The sequence below is a fragment of the Myiozetetes cayanensis genome, unplaced genomic scaffold, assembly GCF_022539395.1.
Source record: "Myiozetetes cayanensis isolate MyiCay16 unplaced genomic scaffold, myiCay2020 scf15, whole genome shotgun sequence".
In the NCBI taxonomy this organism is placed as follows: domain Eukaryota; kingdom Metazoa; phylum Chordata; class Aves; order Passeriformes; family Tyrannidae; genus Myiozetetes; species Myiozetetes cayanensis.
Window position 1 is genome coordinate 7,795,166 of NW_026087159.1, and position 23,150 is coordinate 7,818,315.

A 23,150-nucleotide genomic window follows, 5' to 3' on the forward strand; every position below is an offset into this window, starting at 1 on the left:
CATACCACATTCAAATTTGGGAAAAAGATTGAAACTGGCAAAATAAGTTATTAACTCTAAAACCAAAATATCTGTTTCCACATTAAACCACTGCCCCAAAATAAAAGCAACTCCTTCAAGGACAATGGAGCAAACTTAAATTAAGACACTGCCCAGCAGGACACCAAAGTCCCAAACAAAGCAGCACTAAGAACACAAATAGAAAACTGTTAATCTGGTTTCAAATTTTCCATTGTCTAAATGAAAATACAAAAATAACAAAATAAACCATATGAAGCTTCACTGACATTTCCTTTTTAATAATCTAAGATACTTTAACATTCTCAGGTCTACTTGCTTTCAGCACACAAGTACTGCCTTTTGTCGCTGACCCTTACATTGAGGGGTCACTTTGGAGTGGTTTGGGCCAAACTATTGTACTAAGACCCCTGTGATTGACTAAAATACATAGGCAGAGCAATAACATCATTGCATATCTGAGCCAAATTCTTCGTTCAATAATACTTTACAGCAGCTGGCACAATAAATGCCCACAGCTGGAGGATTCTTTCATAAGCAAGGCATTATTTCAACACAATTATTGTCTTCTCCCAGTAATGATTTAGTCGCTGATGCTCTGTCTCAGCGTGTGCCCTGTACGTGTAGGGACCTCTGCCAATGGGCCTTATCTGGGCTGAAACTGTGCCACTGCACAGCTGCATCAGACAGTGGCCACTTTGAGAAATAAACAATGATACTGAGATCTACTCACCCTGTCTCCTCCCTGCTCTCCAGACCAGTGCCAGCACACACGTCAGGACATGCAGGACACTGCTGCACTGTCCGGCACGGACTGGGGACACAGCAGAGCAGTAGCAGCCAGCAAAGATCTTTCCAAGTGACTTGGGCTCTCTCTGAAACCAAACTATCTTTCAAACCATCTGGAGCAAAACTATCTGGAGTCCCACTCATCTGAATAATAACGGGATGTGGCGCTCTCATGGAGGGTTTGCCAGTGGAAGACCTTTCCATCTTCCACAGCTGCTCATCAGTGAATGAGACAGTCACAGAAAACATGCAGGTTACATTGCCTGGACCAGACCACAGAGCTGATCCCAAGGCTTTTGGATCTGTTGAGACTCTCATGGGTCTCAGTGAGCTCCATGCTGCACCCACAGCAAGAACTGGTAAGAGAAGAGAGGTCACACAGCAAGAACAGACCACGGGGCCTCTCAAAGAAAACAAGAATGTTGAGTGTGCTTTAGAGAGTCTTCAGAAATGCCTCCTGACCGTTCCTGTCTTTCAAATCAGGAACTGGAAAACGTGCATGGTATTCCTCCAGGAAACTTGTCAAAGCTGATCTGCTTTATTTTAGACAGGCAAAACAAAAGTTTAAAAAGCCTCATGAAAGCAGTTCCCCCAAACTATCAATTCAGCAATGTCTGCTAACACAGTCCAATGACTCAAAGAACAAAATGGCAAACTTTGATACAAACAAAGATCTCTGCAACTCAAAAGCTGTCTAAATGAAAAACAAGGACATTGTCACGTACACTGGTCAGATGACAGTGGTAGGGACAGAAAGCAAGTTGGATTTTAGTGCAAGTATTACTGATGGGCTTAATTAGACACCGGTATTTCCAGAGAACCAGGGGAGCGTTAAAAAAGCAAACCAGAAAACCACAACACAATAACAAAAAAGAGTGAATCTATGGACATTTAAGAGAAACAGACATAAGTCTTACCACAGAGGCTAAGATTGCCAAAGTACTACTCCAAATTCTTGTCTAGATCAGAAGTGGTGCTAACTTTAGAGCGGAGCCCATGGAAGGGATTTGCAAACACTGCCAAGGAGCAAACCTCAGCTGGCACAGGACAAGACTTGGGCATCATTGTGCAACAGAGTCCTCACATCAGTTACTTCAGTGCCTTCTCTAAGCCTCTAATTTATGGGATGTGCAGGGTACATCCCCTCCAGCAATAACTCCTCTTCAACCGCGCTCTGCTCAGTCACAACCCTGCAGCTGTCTCAGATGAGTGAGAAATCAGTAAGTTTCCCTGGAGTTCCAGAGACTGGCACTTGCCATATTATTACATTAAAAAAAAAAAAAAAATCATTACTAGACACTTAGTGCTGGAGGAAAACTGTGGGGCTGCTCTATGTGAGAGCACTTGGCAGAAAAGGCACGGTTCAGAAGGACAGCACTCGTATCTGCTTCCTGCTGTGAACAGCTGGGCACCAGTTTTGCACACCATTAAAAGGATGCTACATTTAAGTTACATTTCAGTGCACTGTGAAGTAGCTCAATACATCACTAAATTGGTAGAGTGCTCTATGATACTTAAACTAATAATATAGAAGGATCTTATTACTTAAGATGGAAAAATTTCATTGCATAACAAAAATCCAAGCCCAGAGAACTACATCTATGTCCCCTTCACCCACTGATGAACAATGACTCATGATTTTTGAATTCTTACGGTTACCAACCTTAAATTTCATGGCATTAAAAATAAAATATTAAATTTAAAGGTTACTGCCCAAAAAAGTAAAAACCTTCCCAAATATTAGTTGCTTACGTTAACTATGATTTAGCCAACTATAACAGAAAAGGAGTAGGAAAAAACATTTTGCTTTCTCTGTAAAGTTTGTATATTCTTATTTTTTACTATTTGTATGCTGCCTATTTCATTGTGTCTTCTGTGCACAGAGAATTAGCACATGACTTTCTGCTCTTTGAATCATTCTTTCCTATAACAAGATAGAAAAGATAGATGCTTCTTCCAGTGCCAAAATGAGACTGTAAAAAGCATAGGGAGCATCTGATTTGGAAGTTCAATGATCACATTTTAATTAGACAGTTAATTTAGGGATCTTCTATGGTCTCTGAATTCCTAAGGTATGGACAGGATAGATTTTTAATTTTTTTCCCCTCAAATTCAAGGACTGGATACTCTCAACAATAAAAACACATGAAAACAAAAACCCCAACCCATAGACAAAATTCTCAGAAATTACGATTATTCTGACTGCATAAAAAAAAAAAAAGACTGATATTGCCAGACAGGCATTAAAATCATGGAATTTAGCAAGGGTAACATTGGATTCTGACAGGTTTTTGGTCAGTGACCTTGTTACTGCCGTCAAGAAGGAACAGCATGCACTGGAAACCCTCTGCTACTAGTCAGAGAATAAGGCAAACCTCAAGAAATCAATTTAATTGACAAGACTGTGAAGGCTGAGGATTTTAGGCTCCTGGAACCTTTAGATCACAAAGCAATTAAAGTTATGAAGAGGTGAGGCAATCCTTCATTATACTGGAAGTAAACAAAAGATCCTGAAGTGTCTTTATCCAGGTCCAGTCAAGTGTCTCTTGAATACCCTGGCAGTAGTGCGGCAGCCTTTGAGTGTTTCACATTTTTGATCGTTCAGAGACAGAAATATTCCTGGTGGTTTTAGAGCCAACACTTCTAGAGATTGTGAGCCATCTCCTGCTTTCACTGCCACCCAGGTCAGAATTTGGTTCATCTCGTGACTTTTCTAGTGAACCTGAGTACAAAATTTTCATGCATGGGTTTCACACAAGCTCCCCAGTTTGACAGGGTGACAAACTAGATTACAAATTTCAGAAGCCAGCCGTTGCTGAGCATCCATCATTACACTTTTTTCACCCCTATCCATCTGCCATGCAGAGTTCAACAGTCACTTTGCCATTTGCTTCTCTGTTCTAATAATATTTTGATGGTGGCAAATATTAGGGGGTACTAATCCAGCTGCCACAGACAGAGGCTGGCTAACAGGCTCAGCTCCCACCTCTGCAGGATGTACCAAAGCAGGCAACATGATCAGCTCTTCAAGTTATAACATCCTGTTTTTAAAAATCCAACTCAGAATCAAAAAGAATATTCTCCATCAGGATATGTTGCTCCATTATTGCACATTAAAAAACCTTTCCCATAATACTGACAGCTGACAAAACCATATAGAGATTTTTTTACACTACAAAAAACAAAACAACACTGCAAAACAAGTCATTACAGACCCCTCTGCCTGAAGAAAATACCTTTTGACTTCCAAATCAACTATACATTCTGGGAAAAACTGCTTACCTGTGCACTCTTCAACTGTCTCTCCTGTTTCAGGTGACTGTGTGACATCTGTGGCCATGATATAGTCACTGAAATAGAAATAAAAGCACCAGTTAAATTTTAGTCCATTGCCCTGGTAGAATATGGTCCCAACCTGCATAAAAGAAACCACATGCCCAAATGGTTATAACAAATGTGGCTTGCACACTTTTTTTGTACTTTGGCCACAGAACTTTTCCTCATTTTTCAATAAGACTTATTTCTCCAGCCACAACCAACAAACCAGTCTAACTATTGCCTGTACCTCTCTCTTTTTAGGAGACTGTAATCAAAGTTTGCTTTCATGAAAGATGTCACTGCACTTGCTCACCAAACACTGTAATGCTTCCCAGTCTCAGAATAATGAACCTTTGCTAGAGAGTGACAGCTCCATGCTACTGTAAAAAATGTAAGTAAGTGCTCTGCTGCCCAGGGTTCATGTTTAACAGTGTCCTCACAGCAGGCACCAGGCTAGTCTGTCAGCATTATTAAAACCAGTTAAGCATCAGCACTGAAACATCATTCTGGGCTATGCTACATTTGTGGAAACCAATAGATCAAATTTATTTTGGATCCAGTGCAATCAGCTTTTAGCCACAAGCTCTGAAACCTTATCGCCAGCAGGGCTATTGATCAACCAAATTAGCTGATGGCATCATCTTCCTCCCCGATGAAAACAAAAGTTCAACCTAGTTTTAAGATCATTCAATGTTAACTGGCTCCACTTTGTATTTTCCAAGACTCCTAAATGAGTGTCTGTCAGAGACAAAGGAACGAAGCAGCAAACCACAAGAGTTACAGTACGAATGTCAAGCAAAATGGAAATGTGACAGTTTAGCAGGGTAGTTCATAAATATTGTCCTTTTTCTGGAAGATACCCAGGTGGTACTTTTATATCATTAGCAGTTCCAATATACTGTGTCAGGACTTGAAGAGTAAGAAGTCTTTACAAACAAGTGAAATTACCCAGAAACAAATCCTGCTCCCTCTTCTGCATTGATCTCATCTAAGTTTTCTGCCTCGAATTAGTGTAACAATATTGCCAAGTCAAGTTCTTCAACAGAAAGCAAGACTGTGATTCTATACTACTTTGGCCAATCACTAAACTATTTCTTCTGTATCACATATTCTATAATCAGTCATACCCAAAATCACTGGGACTTTCCTATGAGCCCACATTCTCAGATAACCTTAAAAGATAAAGTGCACAAACTCAGAGGGAGAGGTGATGGGACTGCCTGCCTGAAAAAAGAAAAATGCAGCTCATGGAAGTAAAAGAGACAGGGCTCCTGCAGAAAGGCTGTGGAGTAAGCTTTGCCTGTGTGAGCCACGCAGGAGTGCAATCTGCCACGCTGCTGAACTGTGAGTAGGAAAGGGGGAGATATAAAGGAGAGGGAAAGTGCAGTCTAACATCACCTGCTAGCTCTGAACACAGGAGAGCATCAACACACTGTAGTTACAAATAATCTCACCCCAACTTGCTAAAAGGTAATGAAAAAGTCATTGCAGCAACCAGGACTCATTATACCTTTCCTAACTAAGATGCACTGAGGTTGTTTTTGAAACAACTCTCAGACAATATTGAGAAGCAATGAAAAATAAGACTTCTAAGATTTTTTCCTTTTGGATGATCATAACCATTCAGCTCTCAACCCTTTTCCCCCATGTCTCATCATCTACCCATAAAAAAGCTTGCATTTCCTGCATATTTTCATTAAAGCAGTCATCAGTAGACTTTCTCATAGACTCTCTGTATTAAAAAGAAATTTGGTTCCAATTTTTCCTCTTTTGCACCGTGCATATTGTGTTAGATTTTTCTTGAGGAAAAGGGAAATGCACTTGAAATAAAACACCAAGAAAGCATTCAACAAATTTACAAGAACAAACTGGCAAGTTTCCAGACTTGAGCTTATTTTCACAGAATGTGAGTGGACCTGGAATTTGGCTCATTTAGACCTCTAACTCCTGCTTTACCCACCTTAAACCAAAGCAAGAGAAAATTGCTGCTTTCAGATCCAGTTTTGTTTGCACCAGTTCAACATTTATTTAAATCGCTCAATCATCTCAGCTGCTCACTCAGAATCCTTCCAGGCATTGAAGATATTTTGACTGCAGTGCTTACTGTAACTGCAAGCATATATTTCCAATTGTTATATCTTTTATACAAGTAGAATTGTAACTGCAAAGCAGCTCAGCTCTGGGGCAGTTTCTTAAGTCAAATCAGCTCCAGCATAAACTCGATTTTAAAGATCTCTGGGGCACATGGAGCTCAAGTATCAGTTACAGGGTGTCCCATTTAGGATCTAATGGTTTAGTGCCTTCCTCCTCACAGTATCACCTTTTTTTCCAGTGAACTGAACATGACAGATTTTCCCAAGCTGTAAGTTAGCAAGTATTTGAATTACAAGAAAAAAGAAACACACATATATTTACAGCAAAGTGGAAGTTCCATCATTAAAAACCTGATTACATACATGGAGGAAAGTTAGCAATTAGATGACACATAGACTTCCAATTTCTGGTGGTAGTGAGTAGCACTTAACAGAGAACAGCTAGCAAATGTTCTGAGCCACAAACCCTACCCTGGGGGTCAGTGTAATGGAGAAAAAGAGGACAAAACCCGGTCAATACAAATACATGTGAGTGCACAGGCATTAAACAATTGAACCTCCAGACATTCACCACTTCCAGGCTTAATGACAGCAGACAGATGCAGTGTCAGGATGTATCAATACCACGAACATCCAGTTCAATCAGCTGGCACCCTGTGAGCATTCCCAGAGCATTACACCATTAGAGACAAAGTTTTAAAGAAATACTGTATGTGTATTGATTTTCAGTGATAAAAATGTCAGGTTAAATAAATGGCCTTTTAGAGCAGTATTTCGGGTACTCTTCAGGTGCTGCAGGACTGCTGGGAGAAGGAGCTTGCAGGGGGATGGAGGACACTCCTCAGTACAACAGGTATGGCCAGCCAAGATAGCAGAGTTGTCAAGTCACACCTACTGATTGCTTCTCACTAGAAGTGGAACAGGGGGCACACTTCCCCATTCTACAACTTTCTAACCATGTTCTTAATCCTCTGTCTAACAGCATTTGCTACCCCTGTATATGCACAGGCCTCTGGCTGCAGAGGTTAAGGGCAAACAAGACACCGAATCTCTGCCAGACTCCTCAAAAGCCAGACTTGGTATTGCCCAGTAAATCCATTGCATCAATTCCTGTGCAGAGCCATGGAAAAGACTGAAATCTTACTGAAAGCACAGTATTTGCCTCTCCTTGCACTGGATGATGGGCTGGATTACCACAACTATGAATTAATTAATTACTTGCAAACAGTGGCTTCCTATACAGGTGCAATCACAAAAATAAAACTGACATTATTGGACCTTATTTGCACTGCTAGGGTGTACTTTAAAGCAATGGAACTCCTACAAAGTTGCAGGGCTTGCTGTATTTTCAAAGCAGACAGCAGGACTTAGTTAGCAATCATCACTAGCCTTGCTTGGTTTGATGGTTTAGATCTAGGCTCCCTGCTATCCCATACAAAATGTTCATGGATAATCCTACTGTGTTGCATTCACTTGGAGCTCTTCAACTCATTACAGGAACTAATGAGCCTGAAGAGAAAAAAAGAAATCTCCAGGAACAGGAGAAATGTCCTTGTCTCCCCTTTACAAACTGAGGCAACTGGACAAATATTTGGAGTGCTCTATAGGAGGGCACTGATGGGGCAAAAGAAATAAAGTTCCAGGATGGTGTTCTGGCCACTCGCTTTTCTCAGCTGAACACATGAGTTAACATGTACATGGGGGGTAGGAAAATGCTAAATGAAGGAAAGACAATCTGCTTTCACTGCTTGGTTTGTGTATTTAATGCCTCCTGGGAAGTTAACATTGTACAGGACTCAAGTTTCCTGCATTTAACAAAGGCCCAAGACAAATGCTTTCTGCTCAGCCTCAGAAAAGGGTCACAGACTCCTTGCTGTCTCTCCAAAGGAGCAGGAGACTTGGAGATTGCACAGCAAGCAAGCTCCTTCCCCACCTTTAGTGTTTCTTCAGCTTCAGTCCCATGGTTCTGTATAAGCATTCCGGAAGGCCTTATGACAGAGAGATCAAAGGAGATGCTGAGCCCTGAACAGCCTCTTTCCTGTTAAATAAATGCTTGAGGAAATAAAGACTCAAGAATGTGAGGCACTGTATTCAGTTAGCATCTTCATAGCCTGTAGAAGACAGGCAATGGCAAGCAGCCAAGACAAAGAGGTGAAATTTTTGCCTGGAGCTATTATAGACCAATTTCCTTCGTGCTACAAAAATTATTTGAAATCAAGCTTATGCTCCAGATTTCAGGACACACACTTTTTACAGCAAGATGGATCAGCATAGGGAAATGCATGCCCCCCATCCGGTCCTCTAGGCCACCACCCTGCAGCCAGTCTCCCCCAGAACATGCTTCAAGCTTCTGCAGGACCTCAGAGAAAGCCCCTCTATTCCTCCTGAGAACCAAGGTTCAAAAAAACATAGACTTCAGTATGGTTTAGTATTCAAATTATAGTCTTCAGTAAAAGGTGACTGACATTAAATTTTATTCTCTCTTATTAAAGCACATTAGAGGACTTTGTTCTGACAAAATGATGGCTTTCGTCTCTGGGCACCCAACAAGGTAACTACCAATGAACTTGTTAATTCAACAGGTGAAGGATAAGTTTACCCCCTGTAACTCCACAGAATTTCAGAGTCAATCACTGAGCAATAGCAAAGCCAGCAAGATTTTACGCCCCTTGAGCATATCAGAAACACAACAACCAAAGATCCCTTTGCTCTCCATGCAGTGAGATGAGTGACCTGCACTTCAAGGTCCACGGTCATGGAACATGCTGAACAGTGTGAGATTCCACACTCAACTCTATTGAAATGAGGTAAGATCCAACCTGACAGCAGGAATCAGGACCTGATCCTGCACAGCTGATCCCATTGTGCTCTTCTGGAGTGTAGTGTTTCTGGGATGAAGTTCCCAGGGTTTTTGCCAGCCTCTAGCTGGTATCTCCCATGGGGTCCCTCCCGTGACTGCTTTATGTAGGCATAAGAGAACAGCACAAGCAGCAGTTTACATTAAGATTCTTGCTACTGCCTCAACTGATAACAGGGAGGGGAAGAGTTTACAAAGTTAATGAATATTGCTTATCTAATTTTCATTGCAGAAGAGATAGTTTAAGAAAGTTTAAGGTCCTTTTTCAGTGATCACAAATAATACAGCAATAGTATCCATCAGAAAGTCTAGTAAGTATCTAGATAGTATTTAATATCAATAAAATACTCTCCCAGAATCAAGCAGGGGGTCATAATTCCCCATGGCAACAGACAACATTCAGCTTCTGCCCTTGATGAGATATCCAGAGCCAACAACTGGTCACACAGAGAGATCTGTTCACAGCTTTCACACTTTGCACTCAGACAACACCCCCTCACCCCCCTCTGTCCCCACACCTCGGCTTCTCCACGAAGGCTCGCCAGAAGACAGGTCCCAAAGTGCTGAACTCCTTTTACCTACAATCTACTTTGAGAAGCCTCTGTCTGACAGCGATTCTGAAGGATTTCTGCTGTTCAGCAGTGCCTGAAGCATTATGTGCTGCCCTCCTAGTGAGTGTGTGTGTAACACTAATGGAAAGCAGCTGGTGGGCTGAAGCCGACTTTAAGAAAAAAAAAGTAAGAGGAGGAAATGCCTTTCATACAGTCACACAGGCTCAGTCTGTAATTGTGTGAGAAGCCAAGAGGATAAGAAGGGGGAAGGGTAAGTAAGACAAATTCATAAGCACTGTTACAAGCCCAGGAATTGGGAGTCAGTGCCTGTGTTCCCTGCATGCCACCCCATCTCCACAGACTCCCTCCCTCCCAGCCCTCATGGCATTTGTTGATTTGGCGCTGCAGAACAGTCTCCCTGCACACGGGGACACACCTGTAGGACACATACCCAGACCTGTGCCAGCTTAAACCTGAGGCAGGTACCAGTACCAGGGCAGCTGTTAGTTTGTACTCAGCTCCAGAGGCCAAACTGAAGTCCCACCTACCAGAATATTGCAACACTTGGCACCCACACCAGACAGATTAACCTGGTTTGGACATGGCATTTCAGGCTGCCCTCCAACACCCAATTACTCCACAGTGCTTATTAGCATGATCTTGTGGAGCTGCTGTCAGTGCAAGGATCTCAGCTGCAAGTTTGTATCTGCTCAGACAGCAGAGCAAATATCCACCTATTTCCCAAAAGCCAAGGAAAATGCTTCTGAATAGCCCATCCTTGACAATAATTTGTGACACAGTTTTTCCAGTGCATTTTCTGGTCAGCGCCAATAAGGGGAAGTGGGACAGAACTTTACTCAAATCAAGACTGGCACTAACACAGTCATGATCTAAAGCATGCAAGAGCTCAGCCAAGATTTTGGGTCCAGACTGTCTCCATTTTAAAGGAATGTACATTAAATTACACCGCTGAATTCCACCATTTGGCATTAGCATAGGAGTAGGTCAGTGCTTTTCCCATGTAGTAATTCCTTTTCTTCACACTGCCACACTGAGGAAATGTCAGGAAGCAGCTGGAACGAGGATCTTCTTCCACTCTTCCTAAAACGAAGTAAAAGAAGCAGGAGAGTCTTCCAGAAACGATGCTAAGGAGCCAGCAGCAGGAGACACTCTCAGACCTACTTGACATGGATACATTTGAAGTAGTTTGGAAAGAGAGGGAACAGGCATTTAAAAATCAAAAGCTTGTAACCAAAGGCTGCCTTTGCCAGCTAGGGAGCTACGCCCAGTATGTGCTACTGCCTCTGGAAATGGTTTCGAGAGCAAAGCAACAGGAAATGTCAAGCCCCTATCTCTGAACGCCTCATGCTAGCAGAGGAAAGATGTCAGAGAGTCAAGTGTGGGAATAAAAGTCAAGTTACTGTCTTCTGCCGTTTCAAGTGGTAAATTCAACAAAGAAGTGTCATCTTCCCTCCCAGATCTGCTGGTGGGCATATTTGGCCACGGTTTTCTAGCTTATGTGTGCGCTTTTTACCCCCTCTCCAAAGTCCTAATTAATTTTGTTTCACCTGTGGCCTTCAAGCACAAAGCAGACTGGGATGTGACCTGTGGTGTGCAGAGCCCTGGGAGTCCATGGGCTGCTTTTCAGGGATCAGCAAAAGGCGGCTAAGGAAAGGAGTGTGCCATCAGCTGGCTTCAGCATGCTCTACAAGGGCCTGAAAGACTGTGTGCCTGAGAAAACTGCGTGGAAAATGCCAATATCTGCAAACTGTGATGGTAACAATTACTAGTTTAGACAGCAAATCTATGAGACAGAGCTTGTCTTTCAAGCATATTCTAGCAGATGGAGACTACAGGGCTGGGACTTGGGTAGATTGACTGATTTTCCCTAGTTCTATCACTGGATAACAGGGTAAATTACTGGATTTCTGACAGGAGTCAAGTTATTTATTACACAGCCTTGAGTTTCTCTACCTGTGGAATCAAAACGGTCACACTAAATGCCTGAAAAACTTGATGAGCCCTGTGGAAGAGCTAAGTGCTACCTCTGCTACAGGGGACCAGCATGCCAGAACCATACCCACTGACACTGCTAACAAGTGCTACCACTACACAGAAGATAAATAACAAAAAACCCATAAAATTTCACAAGAGTAGCCTGCATATCTGCCATGCCCCTGTATTTGAGTCACTGATTTCTAAGACGTTATTCTCACAAAATGTGAAGAATCATTACATCCTGGGCCTGAAAGAAAGAGTCTGGAGGCACTTTTACCAAATTAAGCTGTCTGACTATTGCAGGGGAAATGAAGCTGAAACAATAGAGAACAGAACGCCAGAACTGAAACATGGAACTTTAGGCTATGTCTAAAGCTTTCTTTTGTTAAGGTTTTTTCAAAACAGTCACTTATCCCTCAATTTGGGGGTAAAGAGCAGCTTAAGGATGGGAAAAAAAATAATTAAAAAAAATCTTCAGATAGATCAAACTTCCCAGGACATGTCTCTTGGAAGAGATAATAAAGACATTTCATGGCCAAGAATTCAAAGTGCACTGAAAAAAAAGGAGAGGCTAACAGAAATTTCCAGGATGAACTGTGTTACAAATTTTCACTCTGAAGATCAAAACATCATAAACCCAGTCAGCCATCTTTTGGCTATAACAAAGCAAATAAAACACAGGCTTTGTGGTCTCAAAAGCTGCCTTTGGCAGGAAGCTCAGGAAATCTCCCTTCTTGTGAAGTCCCAAAACCTATTTGGGGCATTATCTACTGCCTGTACACACACAAAAATAAAAACAAGGCCAGCTCCTTCCTATGTTGAAACATACTATGCCTGGCTGGCTAAACCGCCTGGGTTCCCACTGCCCGTGGGTATCTCTGTAATTCAGCCCCTACTTTGGCTCCTCATCAAGGAAGGCCTGAGGCAGCCTTCGTGCTTGCAGAGGAGCTTTTCTGCAGCTGTGTGTGAAGTTTGATGGTCTCCCTTCTTTAATTCTAAAGGAAACCTCCTGCTGACCCTGCTTTCTTGGTTTCTCTCTCTAGAGCCTCAAATTAGGCAGCTCCTGAAGTACAATCGGTCTTGAAGCTCACGGAGAACTGTTGGAGCCAAGGGAGATCACTCGTGTGCTCAGTGCAGTTCCTGAGCCATTTCTGTCCCAAGGGCAACTACTGACCTTTCACTTTAGTATGAGCAACTGCTAAAAAGGGATCTTACTTCTCTGGGATTCCAGACAAAAATACCTCTCTAAAACAGGATCATCTAAAATAAGATTATCTCAGCTAATGCTGTTTTGCACCAATGGAGTATCAAGCTGTACTGGACTGTGTTTTGAAGGCAGTGGTACAGCAGCATCAGGGAGCAGAGATGGCACATGACAGTAGGAAAACCCAGGAGGGTGACACCAAAGACAACAAGGACTGCAGGATGGGGGAGTGAAAAGTAGGCAGTGAGGGGGAAGCAGGGAGGGAATCAGGTTGGGACAGACATTCTGTAAGGTCTTCATAGGGCAAGGCTGCAAGGAAAGAAACAATTTGAAGTTTTTGAAGGAAAGTAATGAAATTTCAACTTCTGAAACATTCTTTCCGCTAAACTGAGATGCTGGAAAGCAGTTTGACTGCTAGAGTGAATGAACAAACAATTCCTCTGCACCCCTGTCAGGTCTGTATCTTCCCACATACACAGGTAGCTTAATGATTACCATGATGTCTCCTAAATCTGAGCTGGAGCATTCAAACACATCCCATTTGCATCAGAACTACTGTGTGGATCAGAACTGCGTTGTTAGATGAGTGATACCTGGAAGATCCAGCAGAAACGCACAATTACATTTTTCTGAGAATGAATAAGCATAAATTAATTCATCCTGAATAAAAGTCAAACATTTAGTTCACTAATTAGCACCAGATCCTTGAATCTTAGAGGCCAAAAGAAACAACCACCACAAGACTTTGAAGATGGAATGCTGCCTTAGCTCTGGCTAGATGGTTAGAAGGCAAGATCGGGTGGCTTTGTCTGCACAGCCAAGTTTCCCTGCTCTGGCCAAGAGTGCTACAGTTCCCTCTAAGAGCATGCTGATCTGGGCTGAAGTAGAGCTCATTTTCATCACAGCAGCTGGTATGGGGCTGGCACGTGTACACTTGTATGAATGCAGCAGCACACACTGGTATAACAACGCAGTTAAAGAACAAATAATGATGTGTGTGGCCCAGGTCTCAGCTTTTTCACATACATTGTGTTGAAAACGTTGAGCTGTTGGCACAACCCTGACTATTAACACAGTGATGAACAGCATCTACAAGCAAAATCAGACAGGATATCAACTGACTGGGGGTTTTCTTGTTTGTTTATCCAGTGATTCCCCCAGTGGGGCCTTGAAGGGCCACCTGCTATCTTGATACAAATAATTACAAATAAAATAACAAGATAGATAAAATGAGTCTGCAGTTAGTATTTGATGTATCCAAAATAGTTTTACCCAACCTTAAGACTCTAACAGACTTAATGCAGAACTATAAGCTTGAATTGCATTAGTGTGGAGCACCCTGTGCTCAACTGTTTTCTTACAACAGCAATCCCTAGGAGAAATGGGGGCGGGGGGGTGGAAATCAACCTTGGAATTACCTTGCTGTTTTTCTCTTGTTTCCCCATGAACAGACTTATCTGAGATTTTCCCAAGTCTGTCTGATAATCAGTTCTAGCTGCCCTACACTAGCTCAGGTAGGTTATCTACTGGAAGTACAGTTTGAACCTACTACATTTTTGTTCCACATATCATCAAATTTCAGCGTCTAAAGCCAATTCTAGGCCTTTATATCACAGCTATTAAACTTTCTATACCTCTGCACAAGGAGGAAATGACAAATTAATCCCTCCAGTTGGCTGTAAGGGTACAAAGCTAGACACTTTGAGCAGCAGAAGTTTCTGTGTAAGAGACAAAGGCCAGTGTCTACAGAAGGCAAAATTATGACATGATGTTTTCATGGTTCAGTCTGGCAAAATAATGTACACAAAAAACCTGGCAGTCAAATGATGCAGAAGAGTGAGAATCGCATTCAGCAGACTGTCCCAAACCAAGAAGCTTCTGCTCCAGTGCAAGTGATGTAGGACAAGCAGCATTAGAGGTCCATTTGACAGCATGTCTGTCAAATACTCAGAACCTGGGTGATAGGGAAAGGGCTGAAACCAAACAAACTGGCATGCCTGCTTGGAATTCCTCTGCCTACAGCCAGCAAACACACTGCATCACTGTGGCTGCTAAAACAAACAGCATCCAGAGAGAAGCACGAACAGAATGAGGAGGACTGGGAGATGTGGAGTGACTCACTGGTGTATTAAGCCAGAACTGAACTTCTTGCACAGAGATGAGTCAAATGGAATGAATCAACAAAGAGAAATAGTTGATTTTTTTGTTAGTAATATAGCACCATTGTACTAACTGTGCCCAACTGCCTGCAGTGCCGTGGCTCTGACACCTCCTGACTGCTTTTGTTTACCCTCTCTACCATGCTTGAACAAGAAAACAGCCTTCACACATTTAATATCAGGCACAGCACTGAATGATCCCTGTGGGCCAAAAACAACATGCTCACAAGTGTCCAATCTGTAGAATTGCCAAGCACAGAAACATACTCACAGGTTGTGTATTGAAAGATTCCCTTGAGAGACTCACAAGAAGTCCTTTCACCTCAGCTCATCCTCTCTGGCTTGGTCCCAGCTGGGAGAGCTCTCCACTTTCCACAAAAGCTGTTTCTTGAAACCTAATATTGTCACCCCTATCCAAGGATTGTCTCTGCACAGGTGAACTTGCTTTGCTGGGCAGAAACCACTCAGACATTTTCACCTCAAAAAAAAACCAACACTGAAAAGCTGTTAATGAGTGATTCTTGCCCTAGTGGGAAACACTGTGCTAAAGTGATGTACAGCAGAGACATGTAAACAGACATATTTATGAACACCAAAATGTTTGTGGAAAGCATTTCACCACAATTCATCAGACACACAGACAGACCCCCAGATCACCACAGGACCACTAGCTCTGCCACAACTCCCAGAAAACACCAACTCCAAAGCTGCATAGCCTTCTGAGAGGTGCCAGTGGCACTGAGCCCACGGAGCACTGCTGAGTTGAGACGAGCCCAGATATGCTGGGGATACACAGGCAGGGATGGCCAGGGAACTCAGTGTCTTGCTTTAAACAGCCTTTGAGCCTTGGAGAGATGCTGCATATCTAAAACCACGCCAAAGAACACAGCATCCTGTCCTGCAGGCAGTACACACAGCCACTGAGACCCCGTGGTGATCACAGCCCTCCAGCAAGGGAGAGAGGCCACAGGAGGCGAATGAGCTGCTGACAGAGAAGAGCCAACAGTTTTAAACTGCCCCGTTCCCCTCGTGCCAAGTTGCTACTTCAGTAGCAGTTGGTGGAGCTTCAAACCACTTCCAATTCACTTGCTGGTGTCCAAGCTAAAACAACAGCTGCTTGCTGTGGATAGGGAGCAAAAGGCTCGAAGGACCCTACACACATATAAAAGCTGTAATAAAAGTGTAATTAGCCCCAAGGACAAAGGGATTTTGGCACTCCTTCCACTGTCCCCTATGAGTTTCTCCAGTATGAGGGCTTGGGGTGAAGGTGCAGGAGGCAGTGAACAGACAGCTTTGTTATCTGTCAGGTGGGCAGCACTGTACCATCTATGAAATAAACCCAGCAAACATCAAATTCTCTTCCTGACACTCATTTGAACAGGCAACATAAACTACAGCAGCAGCACCTAACCTAGAAAACATATTTTACTCAATTTCACAGCCATAACATTGTTCCACATTTGCAATTACTTTCATCTCAAACAGTCTGAAAATACATTGAAAATTCTACTGATGCATTCCTTGATAGAGTTGCTTTACCCAAATGCTAAACTTCTTTGCAGGACAAATGTGCACTTCAGTATTTTTGACAATTTTGGACTATAGGAAAAGAACACAATACCCTGCTGGAAGTGCAGAGCTTGGCATAGCAGAAGGCACATTCAAATTGAAATGTCCGTAATTCTAGGATTGTTTGTGGAAGGCACCATGAAATCCTGAGTGACCACATTAAATGCAGACCAGTTACATACACTTTCTTATAGCCTGCTATACAAAGCAGTTCTGAGCTGGCACACTAAACCTTCAGCCAGCTATTTTATATAGCTTCTAACACACTATTTTTGTCTTTGGAAATTGGCAGTTTGTGTTGACCATCAGCGAACCTTACTATTCAAGCAACCACATTTTCAGCTTATAACAACATACTTGGCTATTACCAAAAACTGAGGAATACATGAAAAGATTCCTCCACAGGTTTTAGAAAACTTCATCCTATCTGTCCAGATCTAATTTTTTTTTTTTCTGACACCACACTCGGACCAAGAAAAACAAAACTTTGCAACAAGGGTGGTGAGCTATAAACTTACCAGAAGAACAATTTGAAGTTATTCAGCTGCCTAAAGAGAAATATGAAAGCAATCTATGAGTTTTACTTCAGTGACATAGCATCCAAGATTGGAGCTGTGATGATGAATTACCTGGATTAGGCTTTGGCTTTTTTCTTTATGTCATAAAAGGACATTAAAAAAACCCACAAGACTGTGCACAAATATCAGATTCAGCCACACATTAATGGACCAAGCCTTTGCTTCTCTTGCAAAACGTGGGGAAGGTAAATGTGACAGCAGCACAAGGAGAGCACTACCCAAAGTTTCTTTTAAAGCAGTCCAGGTGCTGTAGCTGGACTTGGCAGCTCAAAGCCCTGGAGGGAACCCTCTCCCACTGTCCCTGCACTGAGTTCTAATGCCACTTTGGCCAAACTCCTGCTGGTGCCCAAGCCAACTGCTCAGCACATAAAAGTCACTTCATTCCAAAAGAGCTTTCATTCAGAAAGCAAACTAACTCCTACAGGTCAAATGGCCACGTGAGAACCTGGGGAAGCCATTCCAATGATGCATTTGTCCAGAAAGGCAAACACTTCACATCAAACTCCAAACAAATTTCATCCAAAATTAATCTCAGGCTGAAAACATCACTATTACTGCAACGGGTGTCTTGGACTTATTTTAACTGCCAATAACCACAGTCAACAGCAGCATATAAAATTTGCAAAGACTGCAAAGTATTAATAGTTGCACTAATTCACTTGGGAACACATCAGAGGGCTGAAATAACAGGCTGAGGAATATAATCTGTGTATTATCAAGTGTAGAGACCTGAGGAGTACCAAGAAAGAAGGATCTGTTGAAGAAAAAAAGCCCTGTTCCTAATAAATCAGATGAAGATCCACCAGGAAAGAAGAGATGCTATACTACATGTAAAAAGCCTCATCTGCTCAGCCTTTATTGACTCTCAGACTTTCAGTTTTGTTTTAAATGCATTAAATGCTGGAGAATTTTGGGGAGAAAAACCTCTTAGCATAAATCAAACAATGTAAACAGATTTTTTTTGTCAATTCAAGGGCCAATCCACCTATCTTCATCAGGACTCACTCTTAGACCTTTTCTAGTTATGATGGCATACTCTTCCTTTATTTAAAGCAAACTTGAATTCCAAATCTTAATTCCCTGTTACAAATTTCAGAGGAGGAAAAGAGTCAATATGGGAAGGAAATGCTAACTGAAATCCAAGAGAGTTGTGTGCCTTTGAAAAAGCACATTTCCACCAGAGTAACATGAGACAAACTGTTAGTGTGAGGGATACAACCTTTAGGAGAGGGAAAAGGAAAAAGAATCCATCACCACTTTTGAACTGTTTTCCCCTCTGCTAACTAGGACTTATCCGCACATTCAACTACCAGCATTCACATCTTAAGCCTCAAGACACAGCTTCACTTGCCTTCCACTGTGCATGTTCCCTGTCTGTAATCCCACACTGGGTGCAAGAATAGAGCCCTCTGCAGTCTGCTGGAGCAAAACATGATCAAACCACTGCTCGGGTTTGGCAGCAGGAAATTTTGTTCCATTCCTTAGCAGGGAGAAATTCAAAGCAAAAACAGAATGCATCTTCATGGCAGTTTAAAGAACAAACACCAACATGCATTGTCTCATTCTCTTCTCCCTTTATAGTCTACTCCAACAGAACATGTCAGTGAAGCAATAAAGAAATATTTCTTTTAAATACAATTGAATCTCTCAACAGGGAGCAATTACAGAAACAAACCTCAGATTGCTTATAGAAAAACTGAGCGCATCAAATTCTTAAAAAGCATTTACTGCCAGACTTCCAGCTGAATGGTTTTATAAAAGCCAATGTACATTTCTCATTTTTATGTGTTAATATATAAACAATATAGCTAATCACTAATCAAGACAGCATTTTTCCTTTGCTATAATTAAACAGGAAAAGGTTCTTAATTCCTTTTTCAATATTTCATGACTACACCTCTGAAGGAAAAAAACATGACCAATTTTCACCACACTAATATTTTACCCAGGACTGATTTTTTTGCACTTCTGCACTCAGAATGGTGCTTCAGTCCCAAGGCATAAGCACTTTGCTCAGTGCTGCAGCTGCAATACAACAAAGGCAGGTTTTCAAAGTACTCACTTGACTCAGCTCACTTTGGAAAGGTGGAGGGGAGGGCTCAGCATGGCACTTACTTTTTACTTTTCAGGCACCCGTAGAATCCAGCCATGGTGCTTCCCGGGAGGCGTGTGTGCATTTAATTCATCCCTGTGTGTGGATGCCAGCCAGGGGTTCTGCAGCCTTGTGTCGAGCTCACCACTTGCCCACGCGCGCACAAGGCAGCCAGCATGCCGACGCAATTACTGGCCAGATAAAGTTCCTGATCTGAGGCCCTCAGACTCTGCTGAACTGGGTCCAAGGAGGGCTGTGCCTGCTCCATAAATGGTTATGAATTGTTAACTCCCCCTTTTCCTGTCTCCTTCCAGCTCTTGGTACGCACAGCATCCTAAGTGTAAAATACCATATGGCATTTGATTCTGCCTCCCTGTGGGACTAATGAGGGGTTTGGTTGTAATTAGGATGTGAAGAAGCCCTGAGGAGATTAATTGTTATTGTTATTTTTTTAGACGGAGAAAAGCTACAGAAAATACTTGCGACATCTTTGAAATAACCAGTAAAAACTGTAATTATTCTCCAGCACATAAGGGGTGCACAGGACCTTCCAAAACAGGCATTATCCCAATTCACTGTAAATCATAAGCTATTCTAACAACACATTAACAGGGGGGAAAAAAAACCCCAAGTACATCCCTGCAATATTGCAAGGTCAGGCAAAAAGCTCTAGAGTCTAAATTAGCCAGCAGACCCATATGACAAAATTACTGCCTGGTGATGACCTCTGACAATACACTAACAGTTGTTACTCACTATCACAACTAAGGACCCCCTCACTGGGTTTGGAAGGAGGCAAATGCTGGGGAATATAAACCTCAAGCAGCTTCATTCACAGGGGTGACCCAAGCCCTGGGGACAACATAACTGTACACATTTCTGACACTATATTGCATTAAATTCATGTGGAAATGAATTTGCATGATGGCTGTTCATGGCCTCTGTTGAGGTAAAAACAGAGATATGAGGCAAGATATTGTTTGTGCTGCCTGCACACATCGAGGGAGCAGCAGCAGCCAGTAACACATCAGCCTGTTCCTGGAGTCGCATCTCTTGCTAAGAATGTCAGCTCCTGATTTAAAACATGCACATATATTTGAAAGTAGGAAGTTCATAACTCTTATAATAGCAAAGATTTACAGTAATTCCTAGAAGATCAGAAGAAAACCACATGCTTTTGTATTTCTCAGCTAGTACACAATATTTGAATACTTGGCTCTGGCAAGCCAGTAAGAGGCAGTATCATAATTTCTGTATGAGTTCCTCTTAAAGGCATTGAGAAGCAAGACCAGATCTAAGGTGGAGCAGTTCTTCTGCAATACTAGGAAAAAAAGTATTTTGTTTTAAAACCTTTCCCCTAACAGAAACATGACGTTTGAGAAATGGACCTCCGGTGAGGAGTCGCATAAATGACTCAGCTACAGCAGTTTTCCAGCAGTGCAGAACTTTGAAATTTATGAACAGACAACTCCATTTCTCTATTTTATATTAAGGCCCCTACACAAAGGAAAGACATGACACAAATAATAGATGACAGCAAGAGCAAGAGCCATCACAAAGAGGAAATAAATCATATTCTAGTCTAGTTTCCCACTTAGCAGGAAAGCAAAAGCCTCTCCAAGCAGCCAACTTCAATGCCACCCACACAAGAATTGCAAATCAAACCTGACCTCGAGCAGATACACTTTCTGTCTCTTGGGAAAAGACAAAGAAGCAAAAATACAGTAACACTAGTTGAAGTTTTACCCAAGCAAATTTCATCATTGTCCTGAATTACTGCATTTGTCATGATGACTTCATGCTGAACTCCTAATCCCAGCAGAAAAAGGCTCACTAGAGAGCATTAACCTCCACCCATCAGAGAAAGCCCACAGGAAAAAAAAATGCAAAATCAAGGCTTCAGTTATTGGGTAACAACCACCAGGAAGGAATTCCTGGAGATTACTGGAGAAACCTTCTGACTGGCTTAATGTTCAAAACCTTGGATGTAGGATTGCATCTGAAATTTGCCTGGCATTTAGTTCAGAAAATGCTGCCAACAGAAACATTTGTAGTACAGTAAGAAATGAAGGAGACCTCATGAAAAATTCACATTTGTATTTAAAAGCTGGAAAGATCAAATGGCCTTGCAATGAGAAGGCACAGTCTCCAAAGCCAGTGAAAAGGTGCAATCTTGATGGCTTTGGAAGAATTTCATCACTTCACCTGGTGTAGAATACAGCCCACAAGCTTCAAAAGATCAGAGTTTTTGTTAACACGAAGCAGATTCCCTGTCCCCAAACCTCCTCAGATGGTTTGCCTTCCTTTCATTATTCTTTTTTTCTTTCACGCATTTTTGTCTTGAAGTTACTTACCTGAACATGCAAATCTTCATCTGTTGGGTTCCTTTTAGGTCAAACATGGTCCTGTTCCCAGCAACTGGCAGTTTAGCAAGACACATTGCACCATCTCAAACCCCCCTTACTTTCCAAGAAGCAAAGACTAGTAAACAGTCATTAAAAATAATTACCCTACCTCAGGATTGAATCCTTTTTGATTCTCTATCTTCATATCACTCTCCAAACCACTTCATGTTAGATTTATTATTCACTGCTCTGCTTCTTTATCACCAGCACAGCTCCAAATGGCTACACACTGAGCTTTTTGGGTACAGGTCTCAAATCTTAGATGTTGATAAATATCGTGGCTCCTCATCCACAGGTAAATCAATGCAAGTAAGCAGTTATGTACTGCACCCCGGGTTTGAGAGCCAAACATTGCTGCACTTACATTAGCTCTTCACTTAAGTGCTGAAGTGAACAGGCTGCTCTACTGCCAGTTAATTAATTAAAGCTGTTTTCAGCTTGGAAAGGTAGTGAACACCAAATAACCACAAATACAGACCTTGGCAAAGTAAAGATGGTTATTTAAAGATAGGGAAGACAGCAAGTTTAAACACCTGGAAGTTCAGATCTGGATTTCCTCTAAAGTTTGTGGCTTGGCTTAATTAAAATAACCCAGTCTAGACCTACTTTCACTTGAAAATTATGGCCTTCCCTATTTCAACTCACTGTCAAACTCACTGTCACTGCTTTCCCTCAACAGCCCAACATTGCACAACCCCCTGAGATCACAGCACATCCAAATCCACCTTGCTTCCCCTTCTGGGAGAACAAGCAGTCCTGGTGGGGAGCTGCCTTCCTGCAGTGGTACCAGCAGCGATGAAGGGGCAGCAGCAGAGATCCAAGTGCCTGGTAAACTTCCCAACAAGTTTCTTAATTTCTCCAAAGGGAAGGAGGGAGGCAAGTCTGAGCAAGGCCCAGGAACCCAGTCCTGAAAAACGTTTGCACCAAAATACAGCTCCTAAAATCAGCAAGCTATTCGTTTCTCAGGCACTGTCACCTGTGTCATGGCAAAAAAAGGGCCTCTTTAACACAAGTAAACTACAGCAAATACTAATCCAATGGAGGAAACTCAGATATATACATACTACAAATACATAGGGTACACGCCAGCAGCCTGACAGCAGAGGTGTCAGGAACTACACACACAGCCAGCAATTCTAAACATGTTCCATGTCTGACAGAGCTCCTGCTTTTCTTGTAACCTCTTGCAACTGGGTCTCTAAGGGTTGACCATGTCCTTGCCTGCCCAGCTCCCAGGCTGCAAACACTTCCAACTTTACAAACTGGCCATCCAAAGCTGGCTTGCTCTGTCCATCAGGACAGAGACACAGTGCACAGCAGCAGGGATGGACCAGATGTCACACAGTTAGGAAATCCCATGATTCACAAACTGTGTTTAATCATGGACGTTTGGTTTATGCTTTCTTCTTCCCTAGGCACTGAAGCATTTTGACTGCATTCCTCTGGTGAGTATTGCTGTTGTGAAAACAGTGTCTATCAGATGAGAATTCACTGAAAGAGGTTTGCATCTCCCCTGTCA

The 23,150-nt window shown here is 42.3% G+C and overlaps 1 protein-coding gene across 5 annotated transcripts in view; it reads right to left on the reverse strand.

The window, feature by feature from the left end:
• KIAA1210 (KIAA1210 ortholog) overlaps positions 1–23,150 on the reverse strand; it is a 53,566-nt gene that overhangs the window by 20,676 nt on the left and 9,740 nt on the right. For 3 of the 5 annotated variants that reach the window (XM_050310269.1, XM_050310265.1, XM_050310268.1), the window contains exon 2: positions 4,090–4,157. In XM_050310269.1, the coding sequence (XP_050166226.1) occupies positions 4,090–4,157 (68 nt within the window). Of the gene's footprint in view, positions 1–4,089; positions 4,158–9,593; positions 9,663–19,249; positions 19,432–23,150 lie in introns of those variants that run through there. The other 2 variants (XM_050310266.1, XM_050310267.1) reach the window with 2 other exon arrangements.